General features: G+C 47.2%; 1 protein-coding gene across 4 annotated transcripts in view; it reads right to left on the minus strand.

The window, feature by feature from the left end:
- Positions 1–7,558: 7,558 nt before the first annotated feature.
- The window catches only part of LOC125430212 (lysozyme C-like), a 28,254-nt gene continuing 9,668 nt past the window's right edge, over positions 7,559–26,144 (minus strand). For all 4 annotated transcript variants that reach the window (XM_048492046.1, XM_048492044.1, XM_048492045.1 and 1 more), the window contains 4 exons: positions 16,751–16,927; positions 12,250–12,408; positions 9,141–9,219; positions 7,559–7,773 (listed from right to left, as the gene is read on the minus strand). In XM_048492046.1, coding sequence (XP_048348003.1) covers positions 7,707–7,773; positions 9,141–9,219; positions 12,250–12,408; positions 16,751–16,898 — 453 coding nt within the window. In that variant the 5' untranslated portion in view covers positions 16,899–16,927 and the 3' untranslated portion in view covers positions 7,559–7,706. The remainder of the gene's footprint in view (positions 7,774–9,140; positions 9,220–12,249; positions 12,409–16,750; positions 16,928–26,144) is intronic.

The following is a 26,144-nucleotide window of genomic DNA, read 5'->3' on the forward strand; positions in this document are numbered from 1 at the left end:
CCTGCCAACGTTTCTCTCACATTAAAAGGCAACAGCGCAGCAGGGTGCTTAATCTAGTCTCTTGGGCTATTCCTCAAATGAACAGTTCCAAGGTTTTCAGGCCAGCCATGCAGCAGTTAGAGGTCATTACAGACTGCAAGTCACAAGGCGAAGGCCCAGCAAAGACTGTAATTACCACCTGGAGACTTTTAAGGAAACAATAACGAAAATGGAAACTCCTCTGGTGTCCTTGTGCACTGTGCTATAGAGAGTGTCTTTAACAACCTACTGCATTCTGCCTATGGTTGTCTTCCAGTTGCACAGTGGCAGATAGGAAGCGACCACCACTGCACAGAGGATTATTGGCTGCCCTCTCCCTCCTTGGAAGAACTCTATAATCTCCCGAAGCTCAGCGCAAGCTCCAAAATATTTTGAGAGAACTGTCCTCAGTCCGTGCACACTCTCTCTTTGAACCAGCTACCGGTCCGGCCAGAACGCATACAGGCTCCATCCAGGGACAAAGAGGCTTAGAGACAGCTTTTACTCTAGAGGCGCTGTACATTTGAAACTCGGCCGTGGCTGCAGTGTTGATGTATTTGGTCAGCTGTGTAAGTGGATGGTGGTGAGGTAAGGTGGTGCGGAGGGATGGGTATGAGTCTGAACATTGTGTGTGCACTGAGGAATGCTGCTGTCAGGAATTCTCAAGGTTTAGCAGCGTGCACAATGATCAATTAAAAAAATGCTTTGCTTTGCTAAAATGCTAGAGCCTAAGGATTTGGGAGACCTGAGGTCCAAATCCCCACTCGCGCCAAGGATGTCTGGCTATGCCCTCTTGTCACCATGCGGATCTGTTGAAGAGAAGGGACTCTGTCTCCGCTCTCTCTAACCCTCAGACTTGCATGTGGGACTGGACTAGAGAGGCAGAGAGAGAGGGAGGGAGGGAGGGAGGGAGGGAGGGAGGAGTCAAGGCAGTGGGCATCTTCTCTCTGCTACTCTGACACTATCCCTTTGATGATGATGAAGAAGAGTTTGGATTCACACCCCGCCTTTCTCCCCTGTGAGGAGTCTCAAAGCAGCTGACAAACTCCTCTTCCCTTCCTCTCCCCACAACAGACACCTTAAAGTGAGGTGGGTGGGGCTGAGAGAGTTCTGAGAGATCTGTGACTCACCCAAGGTCCCCCAGCAGGCTTCATGTGGAGGAGCAGGGAAACCAATCCAGTTGCTCCTTCTCACACCTCCACACAAATGCTCACTTCTCCATCGTGGAACCGTGAGGACAAGATGAAGGTTCTCTATCCCTCTCCATCCCAGTCAATTCGACTAGATTAGGAAACTATGGTCTTTGGTACACTTTCGACGGTCCACGTGGCTGTGTGCTTCACAGTGGGGTTTTCCTGCTGCTTTCCTAGCAAATGGGATTATTCTGCTGCTGCAAAGTGCCCCCCCCCCCCCCCAGCCAATTTCCTTTCGCTCCACCCCCACCCCCCACCCCACTCCGGTCTCTATCCCCTGCTCAGAAGAATTCTGTCACACCCTAGTGAGCATAGGAAAAAGGTGGGAGGAGCTTGAAGGCCTGCAGAAAAGCAAAATTCACAATTCTTCCTCCTTTCCTTCATTTTCTCCGTGCAAGGAGGGAGGGGAGGGTCCGAGCTTCTTCCAGGTAGCTGGAAAGCCACAGGGCTTCTCTCCATGCTTGAGGTGCAGTTGTAGCTCTTGGAGAAAGCTATATGTGTGTTATGGGGAGATTCCCCCGAAGGGGACGGATGCTCACTGCAAAGGAGACCACACACGCATAAATGGCCTGTATTTATCCTATCAAGAAATGGTGTTCCTACAACAAACATAGCTTGAATACACAAAAAGCTCTGCATTATTTTGTTCCTGGCACACAGGTTAGTTGGGACTGTGCTGTGCACACAACAGCCTTGTGCACAGGACAAATATAACGGGCTGAGAAAGGGAAAGATCCCACTGGGGGAAGAACTTTGCACAGTTCTCTTCCCCCAAACGGGCTCAGTGTGTTACATTTATTTCAACCCAGGTTTTACAAGAATCGCTAAACTAGGGATCTTTTTGCAAAATCTGGGATTTCAAATGCTTCCTGCACAAACGATGGCAGCAGGAAGTGTCCAATTTCCCCCCTTCCGTACACCATTTGAGTGGATTCTCAAGGGAAACAGGTTCATTCATATTGAGCTACACTGGCTATGAACGAGCTGTACAGAATGGCACCGATGACCGCTTGTTCAGCGTATGACTGGACAAAAAGGAATGGTAGGGATTTTATGACATTCCACAGGTAAGTGGAGAAATTTACAACAATAAGGTGGAAGAGGTTAATACGCAAGCAGAAATGAAGCATCTCCGCCTTCATCTACTTACCTCACCTGGATAATACTGGAATAGCGATATTGACAAAAAAAACCCAGTAAGTACTTAAAGTAGTGTAATGTAAATATATAGAGCAGTTGCGTACGTTTCCCCACTCTCAAAAAAAAACAACAACAACTAACTGGCGCAAACCGGGTCTTAGCTTGAACTCGCTTGCTTTTCAGCTGCTGAAGTTCGCGGCACCCCCACCATGCCAGGGTGCCTTCCGGAAAAGCTTTGCTGTCTCTCTCCGCCAGCCAGAAAATGCGGGTCTGTTTCTCTGATTGGCTGGAGCCTCGCCGCGGGTCTTTCGATTGATGGTGTAGCTGGCCCACGCCGCTACTTAGGGAGCAGTGGCCCGTGAAACTTAATGAGGGTTTTTTTTTCCTAAAGATGCCTTTTGCAAACAGTGGTGGGAATGATGCGCCGCTACTAACGGGTTGAAAAAGTTCCAGAATCGGGGTGGCTGGCCTGCTGCCTCTGCCACCGCCGTGGGAGTGCCGCTGGACTGCGGGTTACTTGCTGTGAGTAGCCTGCATCAAATGGGGAGTGGGGAAACGGCCACAGCTATGCAGTGGCATAGCCACCAGGGGGCAGGGGGGGTGACATAGTTGCACCAGGCTCGCCTGGGTAGGGGGGGGGGGGGGGTACCAAAAAATCAAAAAAATGTAATTTTTTTTTAAAAAAATATTTTAGTGTTTTTACTTTATTGGTCGGCAGTTTTTAGACTAGCGGCACCAAAATGTCAGGTTATCATTAGGATAGTCTCTTGCTGATACCAGCCAGGTTTGTTGAAGTTTGGTTTAGGGGGTTCAAAGTTATGAACCCCCAAAGGGGGTGCCCCATCCCCCATTGTTTCCAATGGGAGCTAATAGTAAATGGGGCTTCCCTTTGAGGGTCCATAACATTGGATTCCCTGAACCAAACTTCACTAAACCTGGGTGGTATCATCAGGATAGCCTCCTGAAAGTAGCCTGAAATTTTGGTACTACTAACTTAAACATTGCTCCCCTAACAGGCAAACCTCGCTAAATTGTCCCTCCTGCAGACTCTGGTCCCTTCTGAGTGGATTTAAAGGGAGAATCTGGGCTCCCTAGATTAAAAAACATTGAAAGTATTGTTGAAGGCTTTCACAGATGGATTCAACTGGTTGTTGTGGGTTTTTCGGCCATGTGGCCATGGTCTGGTAGATCTTGTTCCTAATGTTTTGCCTGCATCTGTGGCTGGCATCTTCAGAGGTGTATCACAGAGAGAAGTCTATAATAAGATAAGCCTGGACACAGTGTATAACCTTGGCTGATTTTCCTTGGCTGATTTTCCTAGGAAAGATACGTTTAGTTAACTCTAATTGAAAAGATTTCTACTCCACTTTATTATCTCAGGCTCAAGAGCAGGTCATCAAATCTCTAAGTCTTGTTACCTTCGTGGCAGGAAAAACAGGTCTTAACTTGGTTCTGGTGGGTTTTCCAGGCTGTGTGGCCATGGTCTGGTGGATCTGGTTCCTAACGTTTCGCCTGCATCTGTGGCTGGCATCTTCAGAGGTGTATCACAGAGGGAAATCTGTGTCCGACAGTGTGTAACAGACCAGCCACAGATTCAGGTGAAACATTAGGGACAAGATCTACCAGAGACCACAGTCACGCAGCCTGGATAACACACAACAACCAACATTGAAAGTGATGCTTTTTTTTGGTGGGGTAGTGACTATTCACCCTGAAACAGCATCGCTTTCAATGTTGTTTAGTCTAGGAGCCTGGGCCAGATTCTCCCTTTAAGGTGGGATTTAAAAAAGGAGAATCTGGGCTTCTAGTATAAACAGCATTAAAAGTGATGCTGTTTCAGGGCGGATTCCCCCACCACCCCCAAACAGCATCACTTTCAATGTTGTTTCAACTAGGGAGCCCAGATTTGTGAGTTGGGGCATGCGTTCAGATTTGTGAGTTGGGGCAAGTTCTATAATGTGATGACCTGGTGCAAAACTTTGAGATGACCTGGTGCAAAAAATTGTTCTTTCGTTGTAGTGTATGAGGAGGGGGGCGCAAAACTCAGATTTTGCATCGGGCTCCATTTTCCCTAGCTACGCCTCTGTACTTATGAGAGTATATGTATATATGGATAATACAGTATGTACACGTATTGCTACGGAGCAGAGGACAAAGTTCCTTTAATAATTGGAGCCATATGGTGCTGGTAACAGTGCCTCAGCAAAATTATAACAATAATAATTCACAAGGCCCTGTTTAAGACCCTGCCTGCCAAGTGTTTTTAGATTTTGGGAGGAGCCATAGGGATCTTTTATCCAACAGGGCTTTTAGCTGCTGGAGGTTTGATTAGCTATGCCCATCTTTTAAAATGTTCCTTCGGCAGCAGCTGCCACCACAGCACAAGGATCTGACTGAAAGTTAGCTGTGTGCATGCAAGAAAATATTTTAAAACAATAAGTTCATTCCGAAAGCCACCCTATTAAACAGAACTTTTGTCTGAAAGATTAAAGAGTTGCTATTAAAGTTATGCCTGATTTCATGATCCAGCTTCACCTGCTGTGGCAACCACTCCTCTGGTTGCTGCAATTAAGCAATTACCCTACATGTTAAAATTTGCAAAAGTTGCCATCTCAAAACAATTAGAACTTGCTCGCTTTCTAAGTCTTTGCTTTTATCAATTTGGGCAAATCATTCCTGCAAATGACCACTAGGTGGCACCTCGGGACTTTCAAAAATAATGTTTCTTGTTGCTGCAATGTTGGATCGGTTTGTTTTGGGCATGCAGCATTCTTCAGAATAAATCAGCCAACATCTTGACTGTTGTCCTGAAACGCAACGTTCTAGTAACTGATCAATAAAAATCCATTGTTCTAAAAGTTGATCCATTCCTCCATTCTAAAATAAGTCCCTTTAGACATAAACGCAGTCAAGCGAACACTTCTGATTGCAAAAGAGGCACATAAAAACTAACGTTTTTTCCAAGAGCTCATCTTGAAATTAATGTTGTCAGTCGTTAAGAAACTCTTCCCCTGTTCCTGTCTAAAAAGTGCATTTGTGTAGACTCAAGTCAAAGTTGACTTATGGCAACCTCGTGGTGTTTTCAAGGCAAGAGATGCTTCATTGTATTGCGGGTAGGGGTTATCAGTCCCAGTACTTAAAAAATGAACTGATAACCCCTACCTGCAATACAACGCACACTTCAAAGCAACGACCTGGCCCAACTGTATTTGGACAATATACCACACTAAATCCTTTCCTTTCCTCTAATTCACTTTAGGACACAGTGTGTGTAGCAGATTTCCCTCTGTGATACACCTCTGAAGATGCCAGCCACAGATGCAGGCGAAACGTTAGGAACAAGATCTACCAGACCACGGCCACTTAGCCCGGAAAACCCACCAGAAACATAGAAAGGTTCAGGCAAGAGGCCCATCCCAGCAGTAGACTCCCAAGGCCAAACCAGAAAGAGCCAAGTTTGGCTACAGTGGGAAGTAGCTTCCACTCCAAAGTTATTACCTCTCTCCAGAAAAAACCAGACTTGACCCTATGTAGGTTTGGAGTTCTGCTGGAATTACAATTGACCTCCTGCCTACTGAGAAGAAGAAGAAACGTTTGGATTTATACCCCACCTTTCTCTAACCCTGCAAGGAGACTCGAGGCAACTTTCAAACTCCGTTCCCTTCCTCTCCTCCTCCTTGTGAGGTAGGTGAGGCTGAGAGAGTTCTGAGAGAACTGGGACTGGCCCAAGGTCACCCAGCAGGTTTTATGTATAGAAGTGGAGAAACAAATGCAGTTCACCAGATAAGACTCCACCGCTCATGCGGAGGAGTGGGGATTCAAACCCAGTTCTCCAGATTAGAATCTACTGCTCTTAACCACTACACCATGCTGGGTCTCAAGTTCACTTCAGAGGGCAGACCATGTGGCATCACATCCCTGCAGCGAACAAGCCTTGTAGTAGACAACCCTTACACATTCAGCCTTATTTCGGTCTTTTCATTCAGAGAGGGAGAATTTTTTATACCTAGATGTTATGGACTTTTCATTCAGGCGCTACTCCGTTTCATCAGCCCCTGCCACCATGGTCAATTGGCCATGCTGGCAGGGGCTGATGGGAATTGTAGTCCATAACATCTGGAGTGCCAAAGGTTCGCCACCACAGCATAAGAACATAAGAACTAGCCTGCTGGATCAGACCAGAGTCCATCTAGTCCAGCATTCTGCTACTTGCAGTGGCCCACCAGGTGCCTTTGGGAGCTCACATGCAGGAGGTGAAAGCAATGGCCTTCTGCTGCTGCTGCTGCTCCTGAGCACCTGGTCTGCTAAGGCATTTGCAATCTGAGATTAAGGAGGATCAAGATTGGTAGCCATAGATTGACTTCTCCTCCATAAATCTGTCCAAGCCCTTTTTAAAGCTATCCAGGTTAGTGGCCATCACCACCTCCTGTGGCAGCATATTCCAAACACCAATCACACGCTATGCTGAAGAAGCAGTTTCCTTTATTAGTCCCACTCTTCCCCAGCATTTTCAATTAATGCCCCTGGTTCTAGTATTGTGAGAAAGAGAGAAAAATTCTCTCTGTCAACATTTTCTACCCCATGCATAATTTTATAGACTTCAATCATATCCCCCCCTCAGACGTCTCCTCTCCAAACTAAAGAGTCCCAAACGCTGCAGCCTCTCCTCATAAGGAAGGTGCTCCAATCCTTCAATCATCCTCGCTGTCTTTCTTCTGCACCTCTCCCTTTTCTATCTCTTCGAGCATCCTTTTTGAGATGTGTGATGACTCAGAACTGAACACAGTACTCCAAAGTGCTGTGCCGCGATCCACAGCACTATGGGGGGCCAGCAATTAGGGCTGACTAGTTTTGTACTACGGTTGCCAACTCCAGGTTGGGAAATTCCTGGAGATTTGGGGGTTGAACCTGGGGAGGGCAGGATTTAGGGATCTAATGCCCCAGAGTCCCCTTCCAAAGTAACCCTTTTCTCTATCATCTGGAGACCAGATGTCACCTCCAGGAGATCTCCAGGTCCGTCCTGGTGGGTTGGTAAACCCTATATGAAACATACAGAAAAAAAAAGGAAGCTCTAAAGCTACGTCCATTCCCTGCATAACTGTGAATAATATATTAATCAGGGCCGATTTTCCCTCCCAGGGACAAGTCAGCTTCCCTTCTCCTCTAACTCCCACCAGAGGCCCAACAAAACACATTGTCAAAAAGACTCTTGCTAGGAAAGAAATTCGTTTATTGAAATAACTTTGCAGTGACAGTCAGGTTTGTTTTGCTGCCCGGTCACATCTAGAAGCAGCAGTTCGTGCCCGTCTTGGGGCTGGGCACCAGACAACCAATCCCACCGCCAATTCCGAGGGTTCACAAGTTGCAGGTGTTGACCCAGTAATTCAGATTCCTGCCCCGGCAGTGATCTCTCCAGCCCATCCTGAGAACAAAGGAGAAAGATATGCTTAGGGAGCCACACAGAAATTCAGCCTTATTTGTGTATTTGAAAGGCTTTTGCTTAGAGGAGAGCAGGCAGCAGAGGTTGGAGTCACCGACATGATGGGTAGAAATGTAGGGTAGGAGGCAGTGGTGGGATTCAGCCGGTTCGCATCACTTTGGCAGAACCGGTTGTTAATGTGGTGCTTATAAACAACCAGTTGCTAAATTATTTGAATCCCACCACCAGAACCAGTTTGCAGTGTCCCTGCCAATAACTGATTGAACTCAGGAGCCTGGTTATTAAGGGAGGTCGACAAATCCTGACAGCTCCCCCTCCTTTCTGCCAAGAAGATATTTGTGTTATGCCCAGGAGCTCTTTGCTTTGAGAGCCGACTGTGGCAAGCAAGATAGCAAGTCAGTTTTGTTATTTTTGTGTGTTTCACTGCCACTGAACTATATGCCTTGTTTTAATATCGTTTTTGAATTTCATCAGTAAATCCTTCTTTTGCTCTATGGCAGGTACTCAGGGAGTCATTGGTCAGTTATGCATGCAGGTCTTTCTTCATAGTGGGTTTTTCCAGCAGCTTTCAGTGCTAACTGGGGATTCTCGCTCTGCAAAGCTCCCCAGCCGAGCCACCCACCATTTCCCTTCCTGCTTGCACTTCTTTTCTCTAAAAAAAAACCCAAAGAACACTCTTTTGACTGCTCCGGTGGCAGAATGGGGAAAGAACTGCGGTTAGGTAGGCGAGGGAAAGTGGGAGGGGTAAGAAATGCCACAGCGAGCTGAGCACACACAGCAGAGCTCTGCTCTTTCAGCGGAGAGAATGGAAAAATCACAATTGTGTGTGGTTTTAGAAGCCACAGGGCTTCTGAGATCTGCGCCATGGTGAGTTCTGGGGGCGGGGGGGGGGGGTGTATACACAACCAAGAATCTGCCTGGAAGGGAATTTATGCTCACTGTGGAACAGACCCCAAATGTATAACAGGCCACTGAGACTAAATCAAGGAAAAGCTTGGTTATATTACTGTACCCAGGCAGGGTCAGTCTTGGCCACAGTTCCAGATTTCAGCACACAACCATTAGGGGAGGCAGGCAATTGATGCTGGTACACATGTAAGTGTCCAGATCCCCAAACAACAGCCCCTCTCAAGGACTGAGGATGGGCTAGCCAGCCACTAATCAGCTGCCCCTCCTGTCTGTCTTTTTCCTCTTCCCCCATCCTCAACTAGGCCCTAAACTGGAAGTTGGAACACTGGAACTTAAAGCACATGATGGGAAAATGGATGGGAAAATGTTAGGGTTTTTCAGAGGACGGGGACGCAGCTCACACAGGCAAAGATACGGGAAGACGAAACCTGCCCCCTTACCAAGCATTCAAGCCTTCAGAGTCTATCACAGCTTTCTTGATACAATCAATGTCATCAACAATCTCATCCGTGAGCAAATCTGGCGGGGACAGAGGAAACGGCAACGTTAAGGAGCACACAATGCAGCAAAAACAGATAAGAGATTGCAAGTTTGGGGGCCCCTTAAAGGTGAATAGGATTTTATTGCAGCATCACTTCTAATGGGGAAAAGTCTATGAAAGTTTATGCTAGAGTTTCAGATACCACCAGATTTGTGTGGTTTGCTTGGCTACCCAAACAACATGGATGCTTCTTTGGAAGGATGCATTGCCAAGAGCTAAAAAGATGGGAGGGGGGGCGCGATGACGATGAATCCTCTTGCAAGGACTGCCTGGGCTACCCTGATGTCACAAGAAGGTGGTTTGATTGTGATAGGCTAAGCAGCCCCAATACTAAGTCTCTGATCAGTGGTGTATTTGCCTAGGCTCATGGGGTACCCTATGTCCTCGGGCACTCCCTAGTGGAGGGCGCAAAAATTTCAGGTTCGTTTGTGTGTGTTTTGTATGTTTTAGTGTTGTTGCAGTTTTCAGCCTGCAGGGGACGCAGTTTTTAGGTTGGCAGCACCAAAATTTCAGGGATTTTTCCAGAGGCTCTCCTGATGATACCACCCAAATTTGTTGAGGTTTGGTTCCGGGGGTCCAAAGTTATGGACTACCAAAGGTGGGTGTCGTATCCCCCCCATTGCCTCTAAATGTAGCTAATAGGAGATGGGCCCAAAGCACCTCTGAGGGTCTATAACTTTGGGACCCCTTGGAACCAAACTTCACTCTTTGAACCCAAAGTGTAATCACCAGAGAGTGCCCCCAAAGATAATTCTGGAAATTGTGGTGCTGCTAGCTTAACAATTGCACCCCTGACAGCAGGCACACTCCAAATTTCCCCAGATTCTCCTTTTAAATCCACCCCCTTTGGCATGGGACTCTAAAGGGAGAATCTGAGGTCCTGAGTTTAAAACATTGCGATGCTGTTTCATAGAGGAGAATCCACCCCTAAACAGTATCATTTTCTAATGTTGTCTTACCTAGGGGACCCGGATCCTCCCTTCTTTAAGGTGGATTTAAAAGAAGAATCTGAACGACCTAGTTTGGGTCACTATTGAAAGCCTAGGGTGGATTCCACTGAGGTGTTTTGTGAGAGATGATACTGATATCGCCTGGTAAATGTTTTTCATGGGAGTGATCAGATATTTACATGCTTACTACCCACTTCTTAAGTAATCTGACATTTACATTAAGTTTCTCAGGCTAAATCCACCCAATTCTATAGGCTTGGTGTGGAGGGACAAAATTAGGTGCAGAGTTGGTGGGTTAAGTGTGCTGTTTTTGCTGGAGGTTGGAGGTGTTTTGTGAGATGGTGCATAAAATCATTGTTTGGTCGTGGTGGAGGAGGGTGGCCACCCATACCGGGGTTAAGGGTTTGTTCCCGGCTCAAATCTAGCTCTTAGATACTTGTCTCTTGGCTATATTAGCTGCATGGATACACATTACATGTCACAATGGGTTAGATCCAGATGAAAGAATCGTACAGTATTACAGCGTCTCTTGTATGTATCACCTAGCTTTTACTGCACTGGCTTCTACCACTGTAACCCACTTTCTGCTTTGTCGACCAGTTCTCTTTTGGGTGTTGTGTGTTGTCTGGGCTGTGTGGCCATGGTCTGGTAATTCTTTCTCCTAATGTTTGGTCTGCATCCAAGGCTGGCTTCTTCAGAGGCAGGCCGTGGTACTGACATACCTCCGAAGATGACAGCCGTTGAAGCAGACAGAACATTAGGAGCAAAAACTACCAGACCACGGCCCACAACACCCAGCTGATTCTACTTGTGAAAGCCAATATGTTTCTCCTTTTCCCACACTAAGGAAGAAACGCCACTCGTAAGACAGTGCCAACAGAGGCACATATATATGTCTGCGTCTGTGTGTATAATCTGAAAACAAGATTTTTTCCCTTTAGAATGACCGTGTTACGCACACAAGTTACATGTGTATTGATCTGAAGGATTACGCAGACATTTAATGGACATAGGCCTCTTTAATCAGGTGACAACCACAAATTGTCTGTGACTGCTGCTCCCATTTCTGTCTACTATCAGGAGACTTAGGGCTCATACAGACTAGTTGTCTGCCTCAGTTTGCCTCGGGTACGCAAGGAAGGGGAAAGGAGTTGAACCCTTCACCCTCTGCTCACCTTCACTATTCAAAACCCCATTCTCTTCTATATTATTACCATTTTAAAGGAAGAAACGCCAGTTCCTTAACATTCATTTTTTCCCTTGAATGTGCTAATAAAGCAAAAAGCCCCAGTTTCAAATAGTTAAACCAAGTAGAGGTTGAAGGATTAAACTGCCTCATTCTTCCCAGCACAGCCCAAGACAAATCGAGGCTGCCACTGAATGGACTGAATAAAAAATTTCAACTTTGTTGAGGCTTTAGAGCAGTGGTGGCGAACCTATGGCACGGGTGCCAGAGGTGGCACTCAGAGCCCTCTCTATAGGCACATGCAAACAGAGTACCCCCCCCCCACACACACACATCTAGGCTGGCTTGGGCCTCTGGGCTCGATTACTAGCATTAAACCTAAGACCTTGTTTTGGGGAAGCAGGGTAGGTAACCCTGTTCTGTTAAAACCCACTGATTTTCATGCAAAGAACTAAAGCACAGTCCTTTACCTGAGAGTAAGCTCGGTTGCTGGCAATGGGGCTTGCTTCTGAGTAAACCCTCCTAGGGTCATGATTCACCCGTTGGAAGAGTTGCACGGTTGCTTCAAAGCAAAGACAAGACTTCCACCAAGCCTACTCCCAAGTAACGCACGCCTCGGAGCCAACCGTTTTTTCTAAACTAAAACCTCAGTATTCAGGTTAAATTGCCGTGTTGGCACTTTGCGATAAATAAGTGGGTTTTGGGTTGCAATTTGGGCGCTCGGTTTCGAAAAGGTTCGCTATCACTGCTTTAGAGTCATCTTCTGAAAAATGTAGCCCATGGATGGAGCAGCTGCCCAGGATGTCCAAGTTGGGCCACAGGGATGCTACATAGCCCAAAGGGAGGTGTGATGTCATAGTAGAAATTCATACCACGGCACGATATGTCGCACAGGTCCTTGGTGGTGCTGTGGCTGTCAGAACACCAGAGACGGCTGTTGATCTGGAAGATGCCGTATTCCGAGCTGCCGTCCGAATTGTGCGTCACTTTGGCTGTGTTGAAGCCGCTGGAAAAGTATGCCAGGCAAACCCCTGAGGGGACAGATCAGCCCCACAGATTAATTGTACAGGCTTCAGCAGGGTTCTCGAACCTTTCGCCAATAAACGGACTCAGTGTTGTCGCTCAGCAGCGTTTATTGATGAGGCATCGAAGCACCAAAACTTTGGCAAAGCCCGTGCTGACCTTTGCCATCCCCTTCATGCCCTTGCAAGTTCCCCACCCCCCGGTCCCGCTTTCCCAAGAATTTGTGAAAAACAGTCCCCGGAGCTGAGGCGCCCAGAGATCAGCGACAGATGGTGAGAGAAAGCCACCCGGCTCCCTGCCCCAACGAGATAACAAATGCAGCTCCATCTCTCATGGGACCAAGGGGTCAGGGGAGCCTAGTTACCTACAAAGCGTGTGAAGCCATAAAGTAAAGATCAAGGAAAGAATGCCCCAGACGGCAGTGGTAACATATAGAAGGCTGGTGACATATATCTTTTAGCAGCACTGATTTGTAGCTTTAAGCAGTTACACTGAGGTAGGAATACGTCTCAGTCACGTAGATATAATTCCCCTGACAGGGTTCCATATGGCCCGCCAGGCCTTCTACTCCACCAAGCTTTTTAGAAAGTGAGTGAGGTCACCGTATGGCTCAGCTTGTAATTGGCCAAATGAACGAGGTTTTGTTGTTTTGGCTACAACAATGGTGGTAGCCACTGGCGGATCAAGAGAGCTTTATGAAGAAGAAGAAGAAGAAGAAGAAGAAGAAGAAGAAGAAGAAGAAGAAGAAGAAGAAGAAGAAGAAGAAGAAGAAGAAGGAGGAGGAGGAGGAGGAGGAGGAGGAGGAGGAGGAGGAGGAGGAGGAGGAGGAGGAGGAGTTCAGATTTATACCCCCTTCCTCTCCTATAAAGAGATTCAGAGGGGCTTACAAACTCCTTCCCCTTTCTTTCCCCACAATAGTCACACTGTGGGGTAGGTGGGGCTGAGAGAGTTCAGAGAGAACTGTGACTGGCCCAAGGTCACCCAGCAGGCTTCATACGGAGGAGTGGGGAAACAAATCCAGTTCACCAGACGAGAATCTGCCATTCAGGTGGAGGAGCAGGGAATCAAGCCCAGTTCTCCAGGTTAGAGTCCACCTGCTCTTAACCACTACACCACTCTAGTCAGAGTGTGGCTCCATTCTCCCTTCAGGCAATAGTCCCTCCAAGCATCCCCTGGTGCTGTGCAGAATTTAGAAAATGTTGCATGGAACTGAGCCCCTGCGGGACAGCCCCTTTTCTGCACAGCACCAGCACGGTGTCCATGTGGCCAGGCACCCACAGGGAACGTGGTCTTCAGGCTTTCCTTAAGAACATAAGAACATAAGAACAAGCCAGCTGGATCAGACCAAAGTCCATCTAGTCCAGCTCTCTGCTACTCGCAGTGGCCCACCAGGTGCCTCTGGGAGCTCACATGTAGGATGTGAACGCAATGGCCTTCTGCGGCTGTTGCTCCCGATCACCTGGTCTGTTAAGGCATTTGCAATCTCAGATCAAAGAGGATCAAGATTGGTAGCCATAAATCGACTTCTCCTCCATAAATCTGTCCAAGCCCCTTTTAAAGCTACCCAGGTTAGTGGCCATCACCACCTCCTGTGGCAGCATATCTTAAAATACCCAATCACACGCTATGAAGAAGTGTTTCCTTTATTAGTCCCAATTTTTCCCAGCATTTCTAACGAATGCCCTGGTTCTAGTATATTGTGAGAAAGAGAGAAAATTTCTCTCTGTCAACATTTCTGCAATTCCCATGCATAATTTGTAGACTTCAATCATATCCCTCAGCCAGCCTCCTCTCCAAACTAAAGAGTCCCAAACGCTGCAGCCTCCTCAGGGAAGGTGCTCCAGTCCCTCAATCATCCTTGTTGCCCTTCTCTGCACTTCTTTTCTATCTCCCTCAATATCCTTTTGAGATGCTACTCAGAACTGGACATTAGTACTCCAAGTGCGGTCGCACCACTGCTTTATATATGGGCATGACACCCTTTGCAGTTTTATTTATCACCTTTCCCAATGATCCCTGGCATAGAGTTTGCCTTTTACAGCTGCTATGCATTGAGTTGACATTCCATGGAACTATCAACTACATTTAAATCCCTCTCCTGGTTCATTGTGACTGATAGCACTGACCCCTGTAGCTGTATGTAGTTTGGATTTTGTCTCCTATGTGCACTTCTACTCTTACATTTTGCTACATTGGAAATGCATCTACATTCTGAGCCCACTTCACCTAATTTATCAATTCTCTCAATTTCCCAATTTTATCAATTTCTCAAATAAGAACATAAGAACATAAGAACAAGCCAGCTGGATTCCAGACCAAAGTCCATCTAGTTCAGTTTCGTTACTTAGGTGGCCTCACCAGGTGCCTCTCTTGGGAGCTCTCACATGTAGGGATGTGGAACGGCCGGTCTTCATGGTTGTTGCTCCCATCAATTGGTCTGTTAAGGCATTTGCAATCTCAGATCAAAGAGGATCAAGATTGGTAGCCATAAATCGACTTCTCCTCCGTAAATCTGTCCAAGCCCCTTTTAAAGCTATCCAGGTTAGTGGCCATCACCACCTCCTGTGGCAGCATATTCCAAACACCAATCACACGTTGCGTGAAGAAGTGTTTCCTTTTATTAGTCCCACTTTTCCAGCATTTTCAATGAATGCCCCCTGGTTCTAGTATTGTGAGAAAGAGAGCAAAAATTCTCTCTGTCAACATTTTCTACCCCATGCATAATTTTAGATCTCAATCATATCCCCCCTCAGTCAGCCTCCTCTCCAAACTAAAGAGTCCCAAACGCTGCAGCCTCCTCATAGGAAGGTGTTCCAGTCCCTCAATCATCCTTGTTGCCCCTTCTCTGCACTTTTCTATCTCCTCAATATCCTTTTGAGACAGCGGCTAAATGTGAACTGAATAATAGTACTCCGCGTCGCACTGCTTTATAAGGGTCTTTTATTACACACTCTTCCCACGATCCCCAGCATAGCTTGTCTTTTTTTACAGTTGCCATGCATTGAGTTGACATTCCCATGGAACTATCAACTAAGACGCCTAAATCCCTTTCCTGGTCTGTGACTGATAGCACTGACCCCTGTAGCGTGTATGTGAAGTTTGGATTTTTTGCCCCTATGTGCATCACTTTACATTTTGCTACATTGAAATGCATTTGCCATTTCTGAGCCCACTCACCTAATTTATCAATTTCTTCAATTTCCCAATTTTATCAATTTCTCACCTTCTTTTTAGACACCAATCTTTTTCACCACATGCCCTCCTGCTGCTGTTCCTTTGTTTTTATTCCCCCCGTCTCTTTCTCTCCCCTCCCCAGCTTTCCCTCATTTCTTTTTATTCCATTTCAGTGTTCCTTTTGCAAAGCAAAGAAAAAGCTACAGGTGGCTACCTGTGGCAGCCATTTTGAGTTTGGCTCCACCCACTGGGGTGGCCATTTTGCAGTGGCACTCATCTCAGAATTCCAAAAGTGACCACATGCTCAAAAAGGCTGGGGACCCCGGCCCTGGGGCTCAGAAGGGCATTTGGTGAGCAGATGGAGGGGAAAGCAGCATACGTTGGCTATGAGATGTGGTTTCCATAAGCTAGTGCCGCATCTTCCATCCATCCAATTCACCCAAGGCCAGATTTCAGGTTCTGAAATTGGCCAGCTGGGCTTTTTATGAAGAGCAGAGGATGAAGGTACAGAGTAGAAAAAAGGATTAGAATTTCAATTCAGGAGAGCCTTTTTTTCCCAGTTAGAAAATAGCCGAGGAAATCATTCTCATCCTTGAGAAAAAAAACTCTGGCTGCTAAATTTGCAAAAAAATAAAAAAGATGTTTAAAATGACCACGTGAGCCCGTGGCCACCGGTCCACCAGAACCAACAGAGTCTATTTTGATGGGCGGCCCCTCTCCAGAGCCTTGGGTTACCTCCTACCTGATCCTTACTGGGTCTGCCTGGGATAGCTTGGACCCTTCTACATGCCAAGCAGATGAAGCTCCACTACTTAGCTGCCCACCCGCCCGCCCGCCTGCCCCCAGGGTGGGCCATGACCAGATGGCGGGCACCCTCCCTCCCCCTCCTTCCCAGGGTGGGTGGGCCACGACCAAATGCTGGGTCCCCTCCCCAGAAAAAAACTATAATTTCTAGTGAGACTGACCACTAGGCGGCACAGCTTTGTACATATGAAACTCCATTTCCCACTCGCCATTGGGAGCTTCAATTTATCTCTGCTCTCACCTCCTCTTGCTTCATGCAAGACTCCCCCAGGCTGCTCAGGCCAATTTAAATAAAGCCAAACCCACAAACAACATTAGACACCACCACCCCACTCTCCCGCACACACACACCCCAAGGCCTGTGCCACTCACAGTCAGCCAGGCTGTAGCCCTCGTACCCATCTAATCCCGAATGTTGCAGCATCAAGGCCAGCTCACAGCGGCTGAAGGTCTTGCCCCGGGCTTTGAGCAGAAGACAAGCGATCAGGGGGGGCAGCAGCAGCAGCAGCGACGCCTTCATGCCTGCCCCCAGGCCAGCTCTTGCTATCCCTGTTACAACACAAGAGGAAAAAGGGGGACTGTTCAGGAAGGAAGTAATGATGGAATCAGCTGACCGTGGGCCAATCCAGAGGCTGTAGCTGCTGGGGACAGTATTGCTGCCGCACCAGACGGCTTCCAGCCAGCAGAGATCAGGAAAACCCCAGCTGCCTGGAAACCCTCCACAGCCCAAAACAGACTTATGCCACCCTTTTGGCCCTGGGGGCATTTGCAGGTTGAAAGCTCGGTGGAAACCGACCACAGTCGGCTCCACTCCCGGAAACACCCCCTAGCCACACAGGTGTACAGCTTTCGGCTGGTGCGGCTCTGCAGGGCGCAGGTTGGGTGCCACAGACAGACCTCTGCAGCAACCGCCCCCCTCCCAATTTGCCCCTTCCACTGGCGTAAGTCCTGCAGTGGCTCTGAGAGCCACACACACACAGACACACACAGACACACACAGACACACACACACACACACACACCCCTTGCATTGGGCTGACCATATGGCTGGGCATTGGGCAGGGGGTTACATTACTCTAGAAGCGTGTGTGTGTGTGTGTATTACCTTCTTATTGGATGGGATGCTTTCTTTGTCCAACCTGGAGATGCTACATTTCCAGAAATATTGAAGCCCTGCTTTTTCCCCCCAGAGGAAAAACCCAGAAATCTTAGGGGAAACTGAAACGCAATCCTTGCTGGCCTATCAAATCTGAAACAAACTTTACCGCTTTTAACATTCAAACCACCAAAAATGCAACAATTATAACTGAGCATGTAAAAATGCAATCTTTGAAATATGTATGGAATTTAAGTTATCAATGCCAGGCAGCCCCGTCCAAGACCTCAGGTGGCCGGCCACAGCACCGCAGCTGCCCCACCCCACGGCCCCCCGGGGGGGCTCCCCAGCAGCAAAGGAAGGCCTTGCGAGTGTGAAAGCCTCCCAAAGGGCTGCGTGCGTCTGAGTGCCCAGCTGCTAACATAACAGGCTGAATGGCTGGAGGGAGCCAACTGGCATTGCCTCCTCCCCCAGTCATGCCCCTGGCCCACCCCCACTTCATTGGTGGCAGGGGCACCGCACTCGGGGCCACGTCTCACTGCTGGCGAGGGCCGTGGTGGCAGTGTGCCAGTGTTTTTGCCCCTCCCCTGGGGCACTTGCAAACCCACCAGGACAGCCACCCACTGCTCCCATGAGCAAATGTGGCCCCTCTCCTCAGGATGGGGCTCTTCGTTTTCTGCAAGTAAAATTACAAATATACCCAATGCTTAGGGAAAAACTGATGTACCACGATGGTACCTTAGCCCATATATCTGAATTGGTGCTACCTGAAATGTGGAAAAATAGGAGTTAAACAAGAACACAAGCTTTGTGTTCAATAACATAAAATATATTAGCTGGTCAAGAAAAGAAGTTTTCAATGAAACTTTCAGAGTTTTCCTTTGAGCCTTTGGTGCAGTTTGTCCTCCATATGTCAATGAACTGTGTGTGCGGGTATGTAGGAGGAGCAGCAGTGGCGTAGGAGATTAAGAGCTCATGTATCTAATCTGGAGGAACTGGGTTTGATTCCCAGCTCTGCCGCCTGAGCTGTGGAGGCTTATCTGGGGAATTCAGATTAGCCTGTACACTCCCACACATGCCAGCTGGTGGGTGACCTTGGGCTAGTCACAGCTCTTCTGAGCTCTCTCAGCCCCACTTACCTCACAGGGTGTTTATTGTGAGGGGGGGAAGGGCAAGGAGATTGTCAGCCCCTTTGAGTCTCCTGCAGGAGAGAAAGGGGGATATAAATCCAAACTCTTCCTCCTCCTCCTCTTCGCCTTCCTCCCCAAAAGGGACCCAAAGTGGGGTTCACCATTCTCCTGTCCTCCATTTTATCCTCACCACAACAGGTACACGCGAGGTCGGTGAGGCGGAGGTCGTATGACATAAAGTGAGCTTCCACGGCAGAGCAGAAACACACCTTGTATTTAAGACGAGCGCATGTCCACACCTTGTCTTTTCACTCATTCTGAAAGACAAAGGTCTTCTCATAGTGCTCCCTAAAATTTCCAATTCTTTAATTGGAAAAATTTTAAAGGCCGAGAGGGGGAAAATGTGAATTTTCCAGTTGTTTCTGGGCCTTCGCGTTTGCCGTCCAATTGGGGAGCCTCTGCCTGGCCGCCCCGTCTCTTCCTGCACTCGTCGCGTTCCTTACTGAAACAGGCTTCCTTGGGAAGTGGTGAGCTCCAGGTCTTTGGAGGCTGTAAGCAGAGACTAGCGGGCCACCTGACAGATCCTGTAAACTTAGGCAGGCTGGGAGAGGAAGAGCTGAAGGGGTGATGTCTTCTCTCCCTCTCCTGTCGGACCTGCAAGGGGAAAGATACGTCTGCAGGCCTCAGCTCCTCCAGAAACGCCATCTTCCTTGCACATGTGCTGCCGGATGAGCCGGTCCCCTGTGACTTAAAGTAGTGTTTGTCAGCAGGTCTTGATTGTTCCCAAGACATCTTTTTATCACCTTTGTCATGCTCAGCAATTAGCCCCCTGCCTGTCTCACTCCCACTTGGCCACAGGGATCTATGCAACAGTCACCTCCGGGCTGGATTACTGTAACTTCTTCTACATGGGGCTGCCCCCGAGACTACACTTGAAGCTTCAGTGGGTACAGAAAGCAGCTGTGTGGATCCTAACAAGAACTCCTTGGACAGTTTCTGTTCAACTTATTCTCTGCCAGCTGCATTGGATACCGATATGCTTCCAGATCAGCTTGAAGGTGCTGGTTTTATCCTTTAAAGCCCTTAATAGTCTGGGACATGGGGAGTCAAATGTCCCCGGACAACCCCCATTTGGTTACATGGGGGGGGGCGCAAAAATTTCAGGTTCGTTTTTGTGTTTTTTGTATTTTTAAAGTGTTTTTTCAGTTTTTGGCCTGCAGGGGGTGCAGATTTTAGGCTAGAAGCACCAAAGTTTCAGGGATTTTTAAGGAGACTCTCCTGATGATATCACCCAGGTTTGGTGAGGTTTGGTTCAGGTTATGGACTCCCAAAAGGGGTGCCCCATCCCCCATTGGGAAGCTAATAGGAGATGGGGCTACACCTTTGAGGGTCCATAACTTTGAACCCCCTGAACCAAACTTCACTAAACCTGGGTGGTATCATCAGGAGAGTCTCCTAAAGATACCCTGAAATTTTTGGTGCTGCTAGCTTAGCAATTGCACCCCTGACAGCAGGCACCTCCAAATTTCCCTAAATTCTCCTTTTAAATCCACCCCCTTCAGCATGGATTTAAAGGGAGAATCTGAGGTGTCGAGTTTAAACATTGAAAGTGATGCTGTTTAAGGGTGGGGGAGAATCTACCCCAACACAGCATCACTTTCAATGTTGTTTTAACTGGGGACCCCAGATTCTCCTTTTAAGGTGGATTTAAAAGGAGAATCTGGGCTCCCTAGTTTAAACACCATTGAAAGTGATGCTGTTTGGGGGTGGATTCCACTAGAGGTGTTTTGTGAGAGATGATGCTGACATTTGTTTGGTAAATGTTTTGCTGGGGGTGACTTGTGAGAGATTTACATGCTTAATACCTACTTACACTGGCTTGGAGCTGTTTCTCAGGCTAACCACCTACCTCATAGGGTTGGTGTGAGGACAAAATTAGGAAAGAGAGTTGGTGGGGAGAGAGCCATGTATGTTTTGCTGGAGGTTGGAGGTGTTTTGTGAGCTGGTGCAAAAAATCATTGTTTAGTCATGGTGGGGGAGGGTGGCCACCCATACCCAGGGATGTGGGGGCACCTAACTCAGGTTTTGTCCCCAGGCTCCAGTTTGCCTAGATATGCCTCTGCTGGGACTCTCATAGCTGTAGGACAGGGGTAGGGAACCTGCGGCTCGAGAGCCGCATGCGGCTCTTCTGGCTTTGCACTGTGGCTCCACAAGCCAAGCCGCTGGTCCCATCCTTGCCCGCCCTACAGGCAGCAGGGTGGGCGCACCAACTGCCTGCGGCTGGCTGGGCCGCACTGCGGGCTTCCCCTCTCGCCTGCCCCATTGGAGCGGGGTGGGCGCTTTCCCGGCGGCTGGCGAGGCCGAGCCACTGGCCCCATCCTTGCCCGCCCTGCAGGCAGCAGGGCGGACGCATCCATGCGCTTCTCAGAATGAGCGGAGTAAAAGGTTAAAAAACACAATATATATAGTGTTATCTTTATTTTAAATGTCAAAAATTATTTGCGGCTCCAAGTGTTTTCTTTTCCCATGGAAAACGGGTCCAAATGGCTCTTTGAGTGCTAAAGGTTCCCTACCCCTGCTGTAGGACAACCTCCCCTGCTAGGTCCTCCCAAAAATGCTTTGTTCTAGTTCTCAAAGTTTACTGGAAGCCCCTGGCCTGATTACAATCCAATTGTCCTCAACCAGGGTCAGGGCCTTTCCAACTATGATCCCTGCCCTGTTGGTATTCTCCACCTGAGAAAACCAGGGCCCTGCAGGATCTGTCCAGTTCCAAGAACCTGCAAAACAGAGATATTCCTCCAGGGACACAGTTGAAGACTTTTGGCCACTCCATTACAACAACTAGTCACTGGGGAGGAATCTCCCCTCTTCTTTAAGACCCCTCTCAGCCCCCCTCTCCACTTTCTTCTCAGATGGTCTGTTAGTTTCGGGAGTCAACTCTGCTGGAGCTTGCAGCATCATTGTTATTTATTATTTTATGGAGTTTAATCTATATGAATTGCCCCTATATTAAATGTGTATTTGACTTGCTGGTACTCAGCTCCAAGTAGGGTAGTGGGATATAAACAAACAAACAAACAATCGAATCCTTTGGACTGCAGCATGGAAGTAAATGTAAGATTTACCTTTTTTGCAGTATACTAGTTTGAAGTGTATTTACTGCACAGGGTACCACCAATCTACGACTGCAACTTTGCAACACATAACCCTCATGGGGAAAGCACTCAGCGACCAGCTGGGACAGATGGATAATATTTTGTTAGGGTAAAGAGGTTACTGTAATAGACTATAGAGTCAAGACATGCTATGCCCATTGGCAGGGCACATGGCGAAGCAGGGAACGGATCATTATACATATCATGAATATATGAGATAGCAGAGCCCTATTAAGCAGCAGAGAATGGGATAGTCTTTACGAGTCATATGCGGGATTTGCTTTCTCCCACTGCAGACAAATCTCTGTGAAAACTTCTGACGAAGTGGCCGATCTGTGGAACTAGCAGTTACCAGAGAGTCTGTCATTTTCTTGGCCGCTTAGCATTAATCTCAAAACACTGCTTGATGAATGGAATTCCAGTGTTTGTGGCATGCAAAGAGATTGGTTTTTGTTGTATTACATCTTGTCCTCATCTTTTTGTAAGCATTAATGTACTTGTATGTTGTTTGGATATGGTTTCTCTTTCAATTATGTTGTAGAACACTGGATGTCTGTTGCACTTTTTTGGAAATAGATCACCTTAACGTTAAAATAATCTTGAGTTGTTTTTGCGTGTAGCTAAGATGTAACGAGTTTTTGTTTTGACCGGTTATTTTCTCCGTTACGTTGGCTCTCTCGTTTGCTTAGCTGAGAGTGTTTGGACAGAACTGTGACCGGCTCAAGGTCACCCAGCAGGCTTCATATATAGAGGCGTGGCTGCAATGGGGACAGCTGGGGACAGATGCAACGGGAGACTGTGCAGTCGCGTGGGGGCGTGGAGCGTGGAGGGGGTGCGCAGGGCAGTTTTCCTTCGTCATGGGGAAACAAACCCAGTTCTCCAGATTAGAATCCCGCACTCTTAACCACTCCACTATGCTGGCTACACCACACGAGCACCAGAAGGATAAGCAGTAGCATTCAGAGCTGCTCCATCCACGGCATGCTCCATGCATTGCAGCATCTGCCTTGGTCACTGCTCAGTAGCCTTGCCTAAATGATACATTCCACATTCAGCATGCACCGCCCCCAGCTGGAACACCAGAAAATGAAGGATGCAAACCCACCTGGAGGGCAGCAGGGTGCAGAGGAAGGGCCCCCAACATAGTGCCTATTTGTGCCGTGGTGTCTGACAATCCCTTTCCTGGTGCCCACCAAGTGTTTTTAGAAAATGGGTGCGTCGGGTTGGGTGGGCCGGATAGAGCTCTTGGACATTTGATTGGCTGTGCAGATAAAATGCTCTGGCAGTGGCTGCCACCATAGTACACGGACAGTATAGCTACAGCTACTACCTTCTGACGGCTGGCTTCACTTCTCATGGCAGTCACTTCAGAATGCCAAAGGGGCCTGCATAGTCAGAAAGGCTGGGGACACCCAGCATAGAGACTTCCAACGGTCACACAAAAACAGACCAAGCCAAAGTACAACAAGAGGCAACTTTCCACTTTAGTCTACTCTGCATGATTGACTCTCTGTGCCAGGCCACAGTCTCTATGTACCTTCAAGTCGCAATTGATTTGTGGCAACTCCAGCAAAGGGCTTTCAACACAAGTGAGAAACAGAGGTGGTATGACATCCCCTTCCTCTGCAGAGCCTTCTTCAGTGGTTCTCCAACCCAGAACCAACTCTGCTCCGCTTGCAGGGAATTGGGTGAGGTGCAGTAGACTGCAGTAGACTAGACTCTGTTTCAATATTCCCAGCCTGTTTGTCATTCATTCCTCCAATGAAGGAATTTCTGCCCATAGGTCTGCCACATCCTGCCCTGCTTCCAGTTCTTCAGGACATGGGACAGCTCCCTGGGAAACCAGACATTGCTCTAGCATGGGATCGTGTGGCCCTATTGAAGCATGCCATCTCTCCCAGGGAACTTGTGGGCATCAAATTTATTGGAGAAATGGGTAGACTCAATTCCGGTGAGTCTGTGTCATCAATGCTGCTTTTGGAGATTGAGAACTTGCCCTCTTCCTTGGGGAGTTCCATCTCAGACTCTAGCTCTGGCATATTCAAAAGTCATGAGACTTTCTAGGCAGATGAGCCTTGCTCATAAGAAGTGGCTGCTAACACAAGGTCTATATTTAGACTTAAAATTATAAGAGTGCTCTACTTGTTATGTTATGTTGTTTATGTTGTACACCGCTCAGAGCCCTCCGGGGGTAGGCGGTATAAATGTTTAATAAATAATAATAAAAAATAATAAAGAACAAACCATAAACAAAACAAACAAAGAATAACCAGACAGCAACAACTAAACCATTGGCTAACTCGGACCTTAAGAAACATTTGTAACATTAATGGGTTAAACAATTCCTATAAACGAAAAACTTCTTTATCTGCAACACCTCCTTATTTTTGTCAAATGTCACATGGCTATATTATAATGTAACACTGCATAGTTATAATGTCACAGTGTTACAATTCATATTCCGAAGTTTACAATCTGGTAGATTATAAATAAGTGCTAAAACACATAGTTTATTTCATATATGATGAGCAACATATAATATGCTTTTCCTTTATTCTTCTAGAAGTCATAATTCTGTATCAAGGGGAATTTTAGTAATTTATTATATCTCAAAAGAAGTATAACATTTATAATGACGAGATGAAACTAAAAAAATTGGGAAATATTGCTACACATTTACAGTAACAGTTATCACGGTGAGATTCCTTATTCTATTTTACCACAACTTACCTTACAATTGCTACCAAATCCCCTGGCCCAGATTGCATTCATCCAAGAGTTCTTAAAGAGCTCAAGCATGAAATTGCTGATGTTCTCACATTAATATGCAACTTATCCCTGAAATCAGGCTCCATCCCTGAAGACTGGAAGATGGCCAATGTCACACCAATCTTTAAGAAAGGGTCTAGGGGGGACCCAGGAAATTACAGGCCAGTCAGTTTGACATCTGTTCCTGGTAAATTAGTAGAATCTATCATTAAAGATAAAATTATAAAACATGTAGAAAAGCAAGACCTGCTGAGGAAGAGTCAGCATGGCTTTTGTAGAGGCAAGTCCTGTCTTACAAACTTACTAGAGTTCTTTGAGGGTGTAAACAGACATGTGGATAAGGGGGAACCAGTGGACATTGTCTACTTGGATTTCCAAAAGGCTTTTGACAAAGTTCCTCACCAGAGACTGTTGAGAAAAACTCAGCAATGAAGGAATAAGAGGGAAGTCCCCATGGATTAAAAAACTGGTTGGAGGAACAGGAAACAAGGGTGGTATAAATGGAAGTTCTCACAATGGAGAGATGTGGGAGTGAGGTCCCCAAGGATCCGCTTTTGGGACCAGTGCTCTTTTAACCCTATTCATAAAATGACCTGGAAGTAGGGTGGTAGTGTGGTGGTGGCTAAGTTCGCAGATGATACAGTACCATGTAGGGTGGTAAGAACCACAAAGGGATTAAGAGCTCCAAGTGGACCTTGATGTTCAGGGTGAGTGGGCTAAGAATGCCAAATGGAAGTTCAATGTAGCTAAATGTGCGATGCACATAGGGGCAAAAAATCCAAACTTCACATAAGACGCTAGGGGTCAGTGCTAATAGTCACAGACCAGGAAAGGGATTTTAATGCCTTTAGTTGATAGTCTCCATGGGAATGTCAAACTCAATGCATGGCAGCTGTGAAAAAAGGCAAACTCTATGCTGGGATACTAGGAAAGGAGTTGATAATAAAACTGCAAGGATTGTCATGTCTTATATAAGGCAGTAGTGTAATCGCATTCTGGAGTACTGTGTTCAGTTCTTGGTCGCCACATCTCAAAAAGGATATCAAGAGATAGAAAAGTGCAGAGAAGGGCAACGAGGATGATTGAAGGGATTGGAGCACCTTCCTTATGAGAGGGAGAGGCTGCATGCTTGGGGACTCTTTTTAGTTTGAGAGGAGACGCTCAGGGGATATGATTGGAAGCCTATGTTATGCATGGGGTGGTGAAAATGTTGACAGAGAGAATTTTTTTTTTCATTGGTTATTGAATCAGATTATACAGCAGACTAATAAAGGAACACTTTCCATTATCGTAGGATTGGTGTTTGGAATATGCTGCCACAGGAGGTGGTGATGGCCACTAACCTGATAGTTTTAAAAAGGGCTTGGACAGATTTTATGGAGGAGAAAGTCAATCTATGGCTACCAATCTTGATCCTCCTTGATCTCAGATTGCAAATGCCTTAGCAGACCAGGTGCTCAGGGAGCAGCAGCAGCAGCAGAAGGCCATTGCTTCACCTCCTGCATGTGAGCTCCCAAAGGCACCTGGTGGGCCACTGCGAGTAGCAGAATGCTGGACTAGATGGACTCTGGTCTGATCCAGCAGGCTAGTTCTTATGTTCTTATGTTCTTACAATA

This window comes from Sphaerodactylus townsendi, linkage group LG03 (genome assembly GCF_021028975.2).
Source record: "Sphaerodactylus townsendi isolate TG3544 linkage group LG03, MPM_Stown_v2.3, whole genome shotgun sequence".
In the NCBI taxonomy this organism is placed as follows: Eukaryota; Metazoa; Chordata; class Lepidosauria; order Squamata; family Sphaerodactylidae; genus Sphaerodactylus; species Sphaerodactylus townsendi.